Here is a 16205-nt window from a genome sequence, read left to right on the forward strand (position 1 = left end):
GATATACGTAGATCAAACCGAAATGGGACAGCTTGACACAGAGGTGCCTAAGAATATCAACTTTCCCAAAATTTTCCTAAAATATGCGCTTCTCTAACAAATCAAAATTTTTAGTTAAATAAACACGGCTGTAAAGCAAAAAAAAACCTTTTAGAGTATGCATAGCTTGGTGTCTCTCAAATATGCTGGTGGGTGGAGCCTCCTTTGTTGAGAAAGCGTGGCGGAAAATTCGAAATTCAGTTTTGATTTCTGAACTAACACAAATAAAAAGCAGGAAATTTAAGTGTTAAGTGGTGAGAGAAGCCAACGGACTTAATTTCGAATTTCTACAGATTTTGATTAATCGTTTTCAACAGTTTGAAGACATACAAAATGTTATCAAACATGCTGGTTTTTCACACGGTTGTGTATATTTATATTTTATCAGATGTCGTCGCGACATGACTCCTGATGAGTTGGTGTTGCCAATTTTTTTTAATTGACAAAAATAACTAAAAGCTGCTTTTTAAAAGCTTCAAAAGTACCGTAAAATCATATGAAGCGCTTCTTTTTTTTCATCAACTGTTCAGCATAGTCAAAAATACCAGAAAATGCCAATAAAAGTATATCAGCTTGTACGGAAGTATTTTTTTTTAATTGATAAAAATATATAAAAGCTGATTTTTTGAAACTTCGAAAAGTACGATAAAATCATATGAAGTGCTTTTTTTTTCTTTCATAAAACTGTTAAGTATTGCCGAATATACCAGAAAATACCAAACTAAGTAGGCTAGCTTGTACGGAAGTAATTTTTTTTTAAATTGATAAAAATATATAAAAGCTGATTTTTTCAAAAATTCAAAAGTATGGGAAAATCATATGGAGTCATTCTTTTTTATTTCATAAAATTCTTCAGCATAGTCAAAAATACCAGAAAATGCCGATCAAAGTATATTAGCTTGTACGGAAGTAATTTTTTAAAATTGATAAAAATATATAAAAGCTGATTTTTTGAAACTTCGAAAAGTACGATAAAATCATATGAAGTGCTTTTTTTTCTTTCATAAAACTGTTAAGTATTGCCGAATATACCAGAAAATACCAAACTAAGTAGGCTAGCTTGTGCGGAAGTATTTTTTTTAATTGACAGTATCCAAAAGCTGATTTTTTTTTAATTCAAAATGACGGAAAAATCTTCATTTTCATCTCATTTTTTAAGTTTATGCCTTCAAACATTAACTGTGTTCAAATTTTTAAAAAGTTTGAATTAATTTTTTGCCAATATTTCGATAATTTTTCAAAGCTACCGACATCCGCTGTGCAGACAGTAATCTCTACCTTCCATCTCTGTTCCGAAATATTCCGAAATTCCGAAATGATACAATTTTTTACAATTTTTAATTTAATGTTCTTTTGGTATATCTTTATTGGATTTATGAAGAAAATAATGCAACAAATTTTTTTAAAAACTTTAAATTTGAATTACAGCCAGAATAAAAAGTTGAATAAGGTATTATTATAGAATAGATAAAATTTTGGAATTCTTGCCAAAATAGTCTAAAACAAAAAATTTGGAGAAGAAACTCTATTGAATTGGACATTCATGAAACTAATGCCCGAATTTTCAGCTCAGAATATTATTAAATTATTTGACATCTCCCAGAAGGAGTATTTAATTAAATTTTCACAAATAAAACACCAATCATCATTTACTATATATAAAGCGCTTATTCCGTTTGTCCATAGTTTGTAGTCTATGTAGTCTTTGTAGTCTGTGACGTTTTGGCTTCTGGAGAGAAAGTGAGTTGGGCTTAGTGTAGGGATATAGTCGGGGTACTGTAGTGGTACAATAGTGGTACGGTAGGAGTACTGTAGGATTACGGTAGCTTCAGAAAAATTAGTTTTCAGCTCCAGAAGTCGGGGGCCGCGCCGGAGGTGCGGACCACGGCTGGTTTACATATATAACATAATTGATTTCACAACCCCGTATATAATTTAATATTTAATTTAATACAGAATAGTATATTAAAATTTCGAACAAAGGTCCGTCCAAATGTGTCGAACTTTTTCCAGTCCATGTGGTGACAAGTGTAATCCAGAGGTGAAGTATTCGAATCCTCTGTCATCAAATAATTTGTAGGTGTCAGTGGCATTGTTATAGAATTCAAGCTTGTAGTCCACCAGAGCACACCGCCCATTACATTCTGTCACTAGTTCCGCATATCTTTTCCGGGCCATTTCGTAGGTCGCCTGTTTGTACGGCTTGCCTACCTCATCACCCAAGCGCCTCTGAAACGGTTAATATAATTTTATATGTGTGAAGCTCAACAAGTATCTTGAATTGATTGGGTCTTACCTCAACTTCAACAGGATTTACCCCTTCTTTTAGCCATTTTCCAATATTCTCTGTCTGATTTAAATCGTGTGCTGGCAAGGCATTCAGAATGTAAACCATGTACTTGGTACTTGATAGAAATGCAAGAAGCTGAGATTTCATAGATTGATAGATCGGATCATCACTCAATTTTGTCACATTTGTTGGTATCGGATCACCGATAGATATATACCTGAAAATGAAAACTTAGTTCCTATCAGGAGACTTCTGGTTACCTTGAGATTATAAATAAGTAATCAGGTTTTTCTTTTTCGACACGAATTCAGTAATTATGGTAGTCTCTTATGCATCCTCCCCGGTGTTCAGTAGGATAAATCATTTCACAAGCTGAAACAAGTTCTGAGAACAATACTTTACATTATTAGCTTACTTGGGTATGATCCCTGTATGATAGTGTTTGCTTTATAACCACATTCTTGATGAAACATGGTGCCATGATTTGCTGACCAACTATTTCCAATGATCATTAACTTGTACTTTGAGGTTGCATTTAGACCCTGAAAAAGATAGATCAAGGGCTTATTCTGCTCAGAATTTGGCTCTAGAATATTGCTCAAGTTTGTTAAATTGGATCAGAAGTTGGCTAAACTTGGGCAAATCGTCGGCAAAGCTTGGATTCAGGCTAAAAATTTTCATAATTTTGGGCCAAACTTGGGTCAGAAGCTAGAGTCAAAAGCCGAGTGTATACCTGATGACTGCACCATGCAAGTGGGCCTGGAGTTTCATACTTGCAGTACGGTACATTTAAGTGTTCAATATCATGAATGTTCCAGTCATTATTCAGTCGAATTGCGTCGTCAATATTGCTATCGTCGGTGACTTTATCCAATGACTTTGGATTGAAAAGCTTATCATATTTGATAAGAAGAATGTTTAGGAAGAATAGTATAATAACAAGCAGGGAAAGGTTTGTAGAAGTCAACGTGAGGTACCACTTTTCAAAAGTTTCAAAAACAAGAACAGCGAGAAGAATCGAGCTGATTAATGCGACTATTAGCACTGAAAGATATTAAGACTTGTTTTTTCCAAGTGACGTCATCTCAACTCACATGACATATTGTCTTTATAAGTAAGCTTCCAGTAGGCATAAATAGGCCAATGAATTAGATAAAGTGAATATGAGATATCTCCAATGTAGGTTAACACTCTATTCGACAGAACTGCATTATCTTCAGATATAAGCATTAAACATCCCGTACCTATTGTGATTAGTGGTCTGAAATTGTTGCTACATAGAAAGTGCAATTGGCAGAGTATACCTTATAATTAAAGCATCCAATGGAATAGGAAATGAAATTATGAGCAAAAGAACTATTATAAGTAAATATGCAATTACAGCTGTTAAATCCCAAAAGCTTGAAATTGCATTGGTTTCCATATCTATGCAGTCATCTTCAGTGAGCAAGCTCTTGATTTCCTCAGACTCGTTTGAAAGAAGCTCCTCATATATTAATGTACTCTGTTGCTTTGAATATTCAAGGAGATGCACGATAATTCCTGAAAACTATATGTGAATTCTTTTGGAAAAACCAACTTAGTACCTATTAAAAACTGCCATTTCCTTGCAAAAACACTGTTGAAAGCTGCCGATTGAGGCGATGAGAAGAAAAATGAAAATGAGACAATTCCTGGAATTTAGCTTTGTTACAATAGGTATAAAGTTGTATACCAACCTATAAATGCGTAGTACTTAATTTCAAATTTCGATGGAAGTTTGGCTGCTAGCAGGAAAATGAAAGGAATTAGGATATAAAATTGAATTTCCACAGACAGAGACCAGGTATGAGTGAATATGTCTAGGGCTTTGGTCAGCTGGAATTATCGGATGTATCTATAAAATTGGAGTTCCATACCATCATAAAATAATCCTGAACTTCAGTTTTTGGAGTATTTGACACAAAAAATAAAGCCCTCAATGCAGATTCTTGATTTGTTTCGACTAGGATTTCGGGGAAAAATGAATAGAGACAAATCATGGAGCAACAAATGACAAGTAGGTAAAGTGGTAGAATTCTTTTAAATCTTTTGGTATAGAATAGAGTGATTAAAGTCATTGGTGGCTCCTTCTCAGCTCTCTTTAAAAGCATACACATCAGAAATCCAGATAGTACAAAAAATCTGAAAAGTAACTAGTTGGAAGTGTGAAAAAGTTGGAAGACCTACTGATCAACACCAAGATATCCATTTGGAAATAAGTCAGGGTAAAAATGGAAACCGAGAACTGCAATTATAGCAAGACCACGAATGCCTTGTAGGTCTAGTCTTTTTGGTTTTATTGGCAAGGAATTCATCTGAAAATTAAATTTTTAGTAGTTCAAAAGACCAATTGTCTAACAATAAGTAAGGCTTCAGAAATTTCAATTTTTCAAGCCAAAAATTGTTTTTAGTAGCTGTAGCCATGAACGCCAACAATAATAGCCTCATAATATGCAGATTCTAAAGCAATAACCTTAATAGGCCTGCAAAACGGATGTTTTCCCTCACCTAGATTATATCTGCAAAATATACCAGTGGGCGGAAAGGGAAAGGAAAGGAGAACATATGAAAAGGTAGGTAAAAAAAAGCGAGGGTTCGGAGAATCAAAAATTGAAATTCATAGAAAATTTGAGATGTTTCGATGGTTTTAATAGATTGTATTTTATTCCCTTTTTTCTATTTTTGCTGCAAAATTGCCGAAATTGTCTAATTTGCCAAGTTTCATACCTAATTATATTTTGGAAATGTTTTGTGATTTTCTAACAGAAAACGTTCAATCATTTTGGGCTTGAAAAAAGAAAATTGTTTAGTAGAATGCATGTTTTGGATCTTAAATCTACAAAAAGTATCAATTTCATATTTCCGGCAATTCTGATTTCTGGCAACCGGCAATTTCCGGCAACCGACATCTGCCGGTTTTTGAATTTTTTGGCAATTGGCAATTCCGGCAATTGCTGGTTTTGGAAATTTTCGGCAATTGGGAATTCCGGCAACCTGCGATTCCGGTAACCGGCAATTCCGGCAATTGCTGGCTTTGGAAATTTTCGGCAACCGGCAGTTCTGGCAATCGAATCGCCGGATTTTGAAATGTTTGGCAATTGCTGGTTTTGGAAATTTTCGGCAATTGGCAATTCCGGTAACCTGCAATTCCGGCAACCTGCAATTCCGGCAACCAAAAATTCCGGCAACCGGTAAATCCGGAAACCTGCAATTCCGGTAACCGGCGATTTCGGTAACCGGCAATTCCGGCAATTCCGGCAATTCCGGCAACCGGCAATTCCGGCAACCGGCAATTCCGGCAATCTACAATTCCGGCAACCGGTAAATCAGGCAACCGGCAATTCCGGCAACCTGCGATTTCGGCAATTGCCGGTTTTGGAAATTTCCGGCAATTCCGGCATTTGCTGGATGTTTCTTGTATCATTACCATTTTTTCTATGTCTGTGCCACTTCCCTAGAAACATCGTTCCTGGGAAGTGCCATAAACCCGACAGCTGGTGAACTTCATAGATAGGAAGGGGCCTGAGAGAACCTGCAAAGACATACTGATCGATAATTCAGTCCCCTTTGTGTTCTCTGAGATAATCCATTACTCCTCCATTCGTCAACATGGCCCCCTTCAATCTTCTCCGTCTTCCAACCCTCATCATTAGTGAAGTGATCAGATCAATGAATGCTCTGGAATTGTAAGTTTCCTTTTTTGTTCGGATTGAAAAATTGAAAAATTTCAGAGTTGGCCTCTCGGAAACATCCAAAAAATCGCAGATACTCGTTAAAACTCTCTTAAAGAATTCCCAATTTCACATGAGAATTTGTGAGCACCCTGCAGCCATTGCAGTGTGCATAAATTCCAAAACATCTCAGTCGAGATTCGAATTGAGGCACAACCTTGATCTAGCATTTCTCAGAATAAAGTTTTTCCTAGACATTTTCAATGTGACAACAGCTGGACTGTTGTTCTGTAACCCAACGGAGAAGAGTATCCGAGACACTTTAAGCCTCCTTGTCCCAATTAACCCAAAGTTTATCAGCTTATCGATTTCTGAAATGGAATCCATGTCTGAAAGTTTATTCGAGTACTTGTTAAGTATCAAGGCCTGTCGGTTCATTGTTAAATTGAATAGTTTTCACGAATTAACACCAAGCAATTCAAATTTGCTTCTAGATTGTGTTTATGTGAAGCTAAGAAATCTAGCTTTCCCAGATCAGAAAATGATTGAAGTACTCAAAACCTGGAAACTAGGATGTAATCTCAAGTCGCTGGAAATGTTTAGTTCAGATTATACATGCGATTTCAATGAACTTGTGAAAGGATTGGATACACAAATGTAAGTTGTTTTGTTTCAAATAAGAAAAATGAACCAACTCCCTCGTTTTTTACAGAATTGATGCTGATTCTGAACTTAAGTGTCAAATCGAGCAAGCTAATGGAAGGATTGGACTTTTGACTTTTGAAATATGGGGACACCTTCACTTGAAAGTTATTTAATTGTTGTTATAATTATTTAATCTTGCATTTAATTAAACAAAGAATATGTGTATACCAACAATACTTTTTTCGTAGCCTTATCACTATTACTTATAAAGATCCGAATCAAAATCAAATTAATTGGCTCAACAGAATACCAATAAGAATCACAACAAGTTCAATAATTCCGATCCTATGTCCGACTCCATCCAAGAAATCCATACTAACCACCAAATCATTATCAATATTGCCGTCATCTTCAGTTGTTGCTTCTACATCTTCGTCAAGCTCTTCCACGACTTTGGCATCCACGGGAGTAATGTTTTTGGTAATGGTTGGCTGAGTTGAATTGAAAGACAGTGTAGTGACTTTGGATATGGATGATGGATCATTTGAATTATGTGGAAATTGAGTGCCATTAGAAAACTGAGAGCAAATTCCAGCTAGTTTGCAGATCACATCACTGTAGTGTGTAATTTTCTTAGCGCCTCCGTCGTCTAAAACCGACTTTTGAATACATTTTTAAAGTTTTCGAAGAGCTTACACATGAGACCAATTCCAAAAAGCGTTTCCTTATCATTGATTATTTTGGTGACTATTCCATAATGAATGTAAAAATCAACATAAAACGAGTCATCACTTGTGTTTGTGCTCATCAAGCTCATGTGTCTATGCCAATTTTTTGTAGATTCGTAAAGGTCGAATAAGCCATCAGACTGATTAATGGTATTTTCTGAAAACAAATTTCGATGAATTGAAATTTTTCTTTGCTTTTTAATGATAAAAACCGCAAGATATAGACAGTTACATATTGAATAGAAACCTCACCATCAGCTAGGCAAGGATGACTTGTATTTTCTGGATAACCATTTTCAATTGTTGCAATGAGTAACATGGATTTGTTGATTGGAACATTCCTACACCCATCAAGAATATATGCACTCGAGAGTTGAATTCGTGGACAATTTCCATTGTATTTCTGTCCACAAAAAATGGACCTAACTTCCAAATGTGTCAGTAATTGTTTAGGAAAAAAACGATGTCTGTAAATAGTGGGTTCAGATTGAAATAGATACAATGGTTGAAATTACTCGTTGTTTTCATCGCACTGGGTGTTCATCTCGTGTATCTTTTGGTTTATCCAAGAAAACTTTTGTACAGGATAAGCAGGAAGCAACACGTTTCGGGATGAAATCATCGTTGCTAAGAATGGTTCGATGTTTTCAACGTTCTTTACCGTGACTAGCCACTTCACAAAAAAATTGACTTCGATATAATTGTCATCTGTCGCTTTTCGTTCTGAACAAATTAGTGAAATTTTGGGAAGTTTCCATGCGCATGAAGCCAGACGTACTCAGTTAAACTAATTCACAAATGTTTCTGTCAGCTTTGGCATGACAATTGTCAGACGCGTGTTTTGCTGACGACGCTGCTCTGGCATGCATTGACGGTGTGAAAACAAACGCCTAGGTTTATCAGTTTATCTGATAACCGCGCGGAGATGGCTTATGCAAATTTGAGATTTAAGCCGTCAAGTCTAATAAGAAGCACGTCTTCCAATGCATAGCGCTTGACATGGTGCAAAATGAGACCATTTCGTCATTTTTAGTAAAACTCGCTCAGCCTGATGTATGAAAACTCACCAAGCTTCTCATTTCCACATGTTCTCAGCCTTTTGTCGTTTTCTTCCGAAGTCAATTTGACAAATTCGTCAGTTGGCTTCGAATTTGGTGGTGAAGTTTCATATGCAATAGTTGAAGTTGTCGTGCTTGTGGACACTTCAGTGGTTGGAGCAGTCGTTGAAGTAGTCGTTGTCAATGCCCAAGGAGCCTCGCAGATTCCAGCTAGATTACAAAGTTCCTCATGGATAACTGACATTTTGAAGAAATAAACATAGTTCTCGTCAGGTTCCCATTCTGGAATAACTTTCTTCTTTGAAGGAGGAGTAACGGTTCGGACGATGTCGAACTTATAGACCCAAAATGTGCTTAAATAAAGCAATGTGGCAATGGCACTTTTCAAAAACGTTTCAAATTTTTAGGCGGTTCAAAATTCGAAAAATAGCCAAATTTTTTTGTGACCAATTTGTATTCTGTTCGATCACCTATCGGCTTTAAATGCACCTTAATCAACAAAATAACTTGAACCCATAAATGCAATCATAGGTCTGTAAAATTACAAAAAAAATCTGTACTTACCTGTGTACTCAAGTCCGATTACAGTCTCCTTATCTTCAATAACATTCAACAAAATCCCGTAATGATAATCCTCACTTTGATATGGTCTACCCACCTTGTAATACCTCCCGTTAATATAGTCTCCTTGTTTTCTAAGTTGTTCAAGTGTATATGATTGTCCAGTGTAGTCATAAATGTCAACTTGACTCTGATCAGGAAGGTTGAATTTACCTGAAAACATATTATTAATCATAGAAAACATAAATATTCAGTGCATACTTTCAGATAAACAAGGAAAACTGGGATAGATTTGTTCCTCGTGTTCGAATGTTGCAATGAGTGGCTGCTGGCACATAACATGATTTTTTACAGAACAACCATCCACAATGTATGCATATGTGATTTTTACACGACGACAACTTCCCCGGGAAGAACAAGCACTCCAATTAACTTCCAGATCGTCCAATGCAAGTTGTGGAACAATGAGGTGCCTAGAAGAGAAATATTAAGTAATTACCCCCTAGAGAAAAGGGAAATTTTTCAACTTTCAACATACTTAGTATTCTTAGTAACATCACACTTTCCGGCTTCTGCTACTCGATTATACCAACCATCCTTATTCCGAACAAGGAAAGCAGATGTTATCGCGTGTCGGGGTGAGATAAGTGTTGTCAGATATGAAGTCTGCGAATCGGAAGCTTTGTTAGTTATCAGTAGGCTCCAACCTGGGGGGTACACAGTTTTCGGGACACTGCTATTTGATTGACGAACTGAAAAAAATCATCGGTTTTACACAGTAATTGATTTTTTGCTTATTGATTCAAGATACCTCATAATTTAAGCAATCCCGCTAGAAATCAAAAACTCACCAAATTTCTCGTTTCCACATGTTGTCAAACGCTTCTCGTTCTCGTCAGGCGTCAATTTTTAGAAGTTACATCCAATGCAACAGGTCAAAGCAAAGAATATGACTATCACTTTGATATTCATACTTGACAAAACCAAGAACTGAATTGTCAAGCAAAAACTGATACTGATTGTGAAACGAGATAAGGTGTGTTGGATTGGTGATGTGGGAAATGTCACGTTTAGAATTATATGTTTTGTTGGAATTCAACACACTCTACGTGAATGTTTATTGAAAAACGTATATATTTCAAATTTTGTGCAAAAACTTCAGATATAGCTATTACCTATCCAGTGGACGTTGACAGTTCAAAAATAGAAGAGACGCAGAAAAAATTGTTCCCCGCAACGAAAACACGCCGAAGCCATGTGGTAGCTCAACGTGGAAGATGCTTCAGTATCACTACTGCCGTTTGTTTCAATTTTCTGTTTTCAACTCATTCCGACCTGCTTTTAAAACTAGATGGGGCCCGATTAATAAACCTAGATTCTCTGAATTCATGGCAAGACAATATGATGGATTGGAGCTAATTCCAATTTTTCCAAGTTCAAAAATGAATTATTCATTCAATCAATAATTATTGGCTTAAAAGAATACCAATGAGAATCAGAACAAGTTCAATAATTCCGATCTTATGTCCGACTCCATCCAAGAAATCCATACTAACCACCAAATCATTATCAATATTGCCATCATCTTCAGTTGTTGCTTCTACATCTTTGTCAGTCTCCTCCACATCCTCAGGAGTAATGTTTTTGAGTGGTTTCGGTGGGGAAGTCGACGAGGTAATGGATGGCTGAGTTGAATTGAAAGACAATGTGGTGCTGTTGGATATGGATGATGGATCATTTGAATAAAGTGGAAATTGAGTGTCATTAGAAAACTGACGACAGATTCCAGCCAGAGTGCAGATCACATCATTGTAGTACGCAATCTTCACAGCGAATTTTCCTAAAAACCGACCTATTGATAAATATGTGACATATACTTGAAGTGCTCACCAGTAAGACCAATTCCAAAAACAGTTTCCTTATCGTTGACTATCTTGGTCGATGTTCCATATAACTTGGAATTTGGATCCTTAAACAAGGAGCCACTGGTGCTCATGTTCACTGTGATGTTCTTATGCATCCATATACTGTGAGAAAAGAAGTAAGCGTCGAATCCACTATCAGACCGTTTGATGGAATTTTCTGCAAACACATTTTACAGGATATAAACAGCTACATATTAAATAGAAATCTCACCGTCAGCTAGGCACGGAAAACTTGTATTGGCTGGATAAACGTTCTCAATAGTCCCAATGAGTATCTTGGGCTCGCTGATTGTAGAATTGACACACCCATCAAGAATGTATCCACTCGTAAGTTTTGTGGGTTTCGGTGGACACATGACTGAGCTTCCCTGGTTGTTTTGATCACAAACCGGCAAATTAAAATCGAAATTGCTCAGATTAGATTGAGGAATGAAAAGATGTCTGTAAGTTGTGAGTTTAAAATTGTATAAATACAATTTGAAGTACCTTTTACTGTCATCGCACTGGTATGTCGGTTGATTGTTTCTAGAATTATTTAGTTCAACCGGAAACAACAAGTGTCGGGATGAAATCATTGTCGCTGAGAATATGTGGTCGGTAGTTGTGCTTTGTGCGGTGACCAGCCAGTTCACAGACCCCACTTCGACCGGAGTGTCATTTGTCGCCTTCCGTTCTGAACAAAGAATGATTAGACAAACTCAGATAAACTAATCCACAAATGTTTTGTCAGCTTTGGCATGACAATTGTCAGACGCGTGCTATACTGCTCATGCTCACGATCAAACGCTGCTTATTAAGATGACATGCATTAGTTATGTGATAACGAATGCCTAGGTTGAGCAGTTTATCTGTGAGGACCGGGGAGAGATGGTTTATGCAAATTTGAAATGTAAGCCGTCAAGTCTAATAAGAAGCACGTCTTCCAATTCATAGCGCTTGACATGGTGCAAAATGAGACCATTTCGTCATTTTTAGTAAAACTCGCTCAGCCTGATGTATGTAAACTCACCCATCTTCTCATTTCCACATGTTTCCAGCCTTTTTTCGTTTTCTTCCGAAGTCAATTTGACAAATTTGTCAGTTGGCTTCGAATTTGGTGTAGTGGTTGTGGTAGTTGTTACGAGCTCTCCTGGAGGAAGTGAGCAGATTCCTGTTGGTTCGCATAGACTCTTATAGAGAAATGACATTGTATAGAAAGTATTTTGGTCATCTGAAATACAATATTTTTTGTTGTTGAAGTGCTAGCATTTTGAGCAATACTAAGCTATGATTAAGAAAAGACTATGTCTACATTGTTTCCAGTACATTACACAAATTTACCTGATGCGGCAAATGCCATAACAGTCATCTTGTTGTCAACAACGTTCGTGAGAATCCCGTAATCATGTCGTGACTTAAATACAGTTGGAATACTCGTCTTGTAAAATAAGGAGTAAGTATGGTTGATCGTTGTTTTACTATGCTTCAGTTTGTAAGAATCGTCAATAAAGTACAAGTCTCCAATTTCTGATACATTCATAAGGTTCTCTTCTGAAAACGAAATATTAATTACTGTACTTGCTAGTTTTATGTACAACACAAAACATGCAATTTTAGCAAAAGTCAACGTACCTTGAGCTAAACACGGAACACTTATATTGCTTTGAGAGCTGTAATCAATTGTTGCAATCAACGGCCCAGCAGTTAACATCGGATAAGATGACGCGCAACCATCCAAAATGTATGCAGCTGTGATTTTGCAACGTGTCGAATTACTGACTGATTTTGAGCCGTCTTGCGCGTGCTGAGGAATTTCCACTTTTTCCAGTAAAGAAGGTGGAACAACAAGGTTTTTGCCATCACATTCATCCCTACTCCCATCGCGCCAACCGGATTCATTTCGAACGAGCCGGGCGGATGTCAACACATGTCTGGTAGATATCATTGTTGCCAAATAATAACGATCTGGATTGTGATCGATGTTATGCATCTTGAGAGTCCAGTCAGTTTGTGATACATTAGCTGGGGTGGTTTCGTTTCCCTTCCGCTCTAAAAGAAAAACATCGTTCACTGATATTTCGGAACTAGTTCTATTTTTATTTTTCTGTTTCATTTTTTCAAGTATTTAGATCCCGCTCTCCAGCGCTGGAGGTTTGCCGGCAAGCGTAGTACACTTGCGACAAGCCGGCAGATTTTGGAGTACTTTACTTCAAAACAGTGCTCAAACTTATGCAGAGCCTCTTTTTCGACTTCAAAATAAAAAATTAACTCACCAAGTACTTCTTTTCCACATGTACTCGCACGATCCTTGTTCTCGTCAGCCGTCAATTTATAGAAGTCACATCCAATGCAACCGGTCAAAGCAAAGAATATGACTATCACTTTGATATTCATACTTGACAAAACCAAGAACTGAATTGTCAAGCAAAAACTGATACTGATTGTGAAACGAGATAAGGTGTGTTGGATTGGTGATGTGGAAAATGTCACGTTTAGAATTATATGTGTTCGTTGGAATTCAATACACTTTACGTGAATGTTTATTGAAAAACGTATATATTTCAAATTTTGTGCAAAAACTTCAGATATAGCTATTACCTATCCAGTGGACGTTGACAGTTCAAAAATAGAAGAGACGCAGAAAAAAAATTGTTCCCCGCAACGAAAACACGCCGAAGCCATGTGGTAGCTCAACGTGAAACATGCTTCAATACATGAGCTACCACGTGGCTTCGGCGTGTTTTCGTTGCGGGGAACAATTTTTTCTGCGTCTCTTCTATTTTTGAACTGTCAACGTCCACTGGATAGGTAATAGAGTAATCCTATAGTATCACTACTGCCGTTTGTTTCAATTTTCTGTTTTCAACTCATTCCGACCTGCTTTTAAAACTAGATGGGCCCCGATTAATAAATCTGAACAGTCAAAATTAACTTTCCAATAAAGAAAGCACTGGTTGTATGGAAAGATGCTTGACAAATGTTAAAGCTTAGATCCTCTAAATCTGCCTTCCCTTCTACATTAAATCCCAATGTTGCAAGGTTGTCCATTTTTGTCGAAAAAATAAAAGTAGGGCAACTTTTCGACACATGATGTCCCAAAAACATGTAATGGTACTTTGAGAGTTTATAGCTCAGCGGGGAGTGGCCCGAAAATTTTGATTTTTGTTTCTCCCCCTTTCAAAAATCTGTCCCAGTATGGTCATCAAAACGGGGTTGCACAATTTTGCTCCGGGAGCCCACGGGAGTCGGAAAACTGAAGCTACTTCATTTTGGTGGATGTGTTAGTACTGGCAAAAAACCACTTTTAATTGATGCAAAATTCGAGTTTTTCTTGGATCTTTTCAAAACTTGACACATAGTTAGGCCTGACGGAGCCCGATTTTTTGAGCCATAATTCAAAATATTTGACCTACTTTCGAAAATGTAGGCCATCATTAAAGTTTTCGAAAAACTAAAAAGATGAACATTTATTTAATCGACGTGAAAAACTGCCTTGCCTCTCTCTCTCTCTCTCTCTCTTGGTTCGCTCATTGATGTGAGTTGGATTATTTTCATTTCTTTCAAATGATCGTAACTCAGTCAATTTTGGTCCAAAATGTTCCAAATTTTTCCCAGTTTACCAACTTAACCTACTGCGAAGCCTAGCGCACTGCGTGCGCTAGTCTGCCTCTTCCTATATTAAATCCTGAAATTGCATTCTTGACAGGAATAAAAAATAAGGGCACGTTGTCGTAATGGGGTGTCCGACAAAAATGTACAAACTTTGAGCTTTAATAACTTGGCTCATAGCTGGCGCTTTTGCATTCACTAAGTGCGAATGACTCAAAAATAGTTGCCCCACCATGGTCATTATTGAGGGGATTGGTTTTGGGAAGGGTAGAACACTGATTTGCGCGGGTTTCTGGAGACCGCGAAAATTGAATATTTTCTTTGTACTGAAGAGTTTTATATTTTTCAATCCCATACGAGCAGTTTTTCTGACATTTGGTTCCAATTTGAGCACAAGAGAGAACTTCGAATTACCAATTTTTTGAAACTATTTTGAAAAAAATTGACCAACTTTCCAAAATGTAGGCCATCATTCAAATTTTGCAAAATTAAAAAGATGGATTAAACGTGAAAAACTTTCCTACCACTCTCTCTCTCTCTCTATTTTGGGGATGAATTCGATCATTTTCATTTCTTATTTTAATAACGTGAGGAAAGTTCAATTTTAAAGATTTTTTGAGATTTCTACTTTTTTCTAATCCTATTGAGGACCGCACTTCTCGGACATTTTGGTCACTTTAAACCTCACTTCCAGCAGGGCAGACTGGAGGCCTGCAATGCTATTGTTTTTCACTCAAACCCAAAAAATCCTTCTTACTCTTAGAAACTTTAGACCTTTTCTATCCCTACTCTCAGCAGAGCAGGCTGGAGGCCTTCTATGAGACGTATGTTTCCATAACTACGTCTGTTTTTGGAAAGGTCAGGTAATCCGGATTGAGGGCCGCAGGCCCGAATACACAAAAGTATTGGACATCCATTAAGCCTATTCTGAGCCCAATAAACCCGAGTTGAGGGCCGCATACCCAAATACACGAAGAAGTGTTGGAGATCCGTCAAGCCTATTTTTAGCTAAGTAATTCAGGTTCAGGGCCACAGGCACGAATACGCATAGAAGCGTTGGAAAACTGTTAAGCCTATTTTGAGCCCAATAATTCACAATGAGGGACGCAGGCCCGAATACATGTAGAAACAGTGGGGAACCGTTAAGTGCGATTTGAAAAATGGAAATTGTTATTTATAAAATTATCATTAAACTAAATTTGGCCGGTCTTGACAAACTTCAGCACATTTACTTGACATTTACTCAACACTTGGCTAAATATTAATAAAGCGAATTATTCTTGAGTTACTCTACGCCGAACCAAACTGCGAAGCCTAGCAAATCTCCGATTTGCTAGTCTGCATTTTCCTCTTAAATCGCGTGTGTGCCACGGGTAGTCGTTTTTGCAAAATAAGGTTCCTCCGCAAATGTCCGAAAATGTCCCATTTCGGACATTTTTTTGCTATTTTTGTTATTTCACGAGATTTTTTAGGCGTATATACAACTCGACGAGGCGCGTCTGTTGTATTAAAAATCATTCCGATCTGAGCACTTTAAGCCTACTTTATAGAGCTCCAAACCGTGGTGCGCGCTCTTTCACCCGCCGCATCTCCCCCTTGGTGTGTTTTTTTGGGTGCAATCCTCAAACCACCGCTTCGTGCGCTGTTCTCTTTTACAAATCTTGGGTTTTGAGGTAAAA

General features: G+C 37.2%; 2 protein-coding genes, 1 non-coding gene and 2 pseudogenes across 5 annotated transcripts; 2 read left to right on the forward strand and 3 right to left on the reverse strand.

The window, feature by feature from the left end:
- Positions 1–2004: 2004 nt before the first annotated feature.
- F35E2.7 lies at positions 2005–4665 on the reverse strand (annotated as a pseudogene). The gene is made up of 11 exons: positions 4538–4665; positions 4228–4492; positions 4048–4186; positions 3916–4002; positions 3634–3871; positions 3424–3590; positions 3063–3373; positions 2745–2871; positions 2590–2713; positions 2336–2546; positions 2005–2268 (listed from the first exon to the last, which is right to left on the reverse strand). Coding segments are annotated over exons 1-11 (2061 nt in total).
- F35E2.12 lies at positions 4103–4165 on the forward strand. Its single transcript, NR_050609.1, has one exon. It is a non-coding gene; the product is annotated as an Unclassified non-coding RNA F35E2.12 (non-coding RNA).
- Positions 4666–5912: 1247 nt separating the features above from the next.
- Positions 5913–6950, forward strand: F35E2.8 (F-box domain-containing protein). Its single transcript, NM_060585.3, has 3 exons — positions 5913–6036; positions 6082–6678; positions 6734–6950. Exons 1-3 carry the CDS (start codon positions 5960–5962, stop codon positions 6837–6839), a joined length of 780 nt encoding a protein of 259 aa, NP_492986.1. The 5' UTR covers positions 5913–5959; the 3' UTR covers positions 6840–6950.
- F35E2.10 lies at positions 6951–9985 on the reverse strand (annotated as a pseudogene). Its single transcript has 9 exons — positions 9865–9985; positions 9552–9765; positions 9275–9486; positions 9017–9226; positions 8462–8734; positions 7910–8117; positions 7647–7861; positions 7363–7551; positions 6951–7315 (listed from the first exon to the last, which is right to left on the reverse strand). Coding segments are annotated over exons 1-9 (2007 nt in total).
- A 463-nt stretch (positions 9986–10448) lies between these two features.
- On the reverse strand, positions 10449–13375 carry try-16 (TRYpsin-like protease). Its single transcript, NM_060586.4, has 8 exons — positions 13191–13375; positions 12550–12966; positions 12259–12468; positions 11948–12148; positions 11425–11611; positions 11150–11379; positions 10904–11095; positions 10449–10853 (listed from the first exon to the last, which is right to left on the reverse strand). The coding sequence occupies exons 1-8, from the start codon at positions 13309–13311 to the stop codon at positions 10480–10482; spliced, it is 1932 nt and encodes a 643-aa protein (NP_492987.2). The 5' UTR covers positions 13312–13375; the 3' UTR covers positions 10449–10479.
- Positions 13376–16205: the final 2830 nt, after the last annotated feature.

Source organism: Caenorhabditis elegans, chromosome I (assembly GCF_000002985.6).
Source record: "Caenorhabditis elegans chromosome I".
Classification (NCBI taxonomy): Eukaryota; Metazoa; Nematoda; class Chromadorea; order Rhabditida; family Rhabditidae; genus Caenorhabditis; species Caenorhabditis elegans.

Bases quoted from the DNA above. Each gene is read 5' to 3' on its own strand.
- F35E2.8 (NM_060585.3), top strand. From the start codon at position 5,960: ATGGCCCCCTTCAATCTTCTCCGTCTTCCAACCCTCATCATTAGTGAA. The intron at 6,037-6,081 runs GTAAGTTTCCTT...GAAAAATTTCAG, and splicing joins TCAATGAATGCTCTGGAATT to AGTTGGCCTCTCGGAAACAT. The intron at 6,679-6,733 runs GTAAGTTGTTTT...CGTTTTTTACAG, and splicing joins AAAGGATTGGATACACAAAT to AATTGATGCTGATTCTGAAC.
- try-16 (NM_060586.4), bottom strand. From the start codon at position 13,311: ATGAATATCAAAGTGATAGTCATATTCTTTGCTTTGACCGGTTGCATT. The intron at 11,612-11,947 runs GTGAGTTTACAT...TTCTTTGTTCAG, and splicing joins ATGTGGAAATGAGAAGATGG to AACGGAAGGCGACAAATGAC. The intron at 10,854-10,903 runs GTGAGCACTTCA...GTCGGTTTTTAG, and splicing joins TTTTGGAATTGGTCTTACTG to GAAAATTCGCTGTGAAGATT.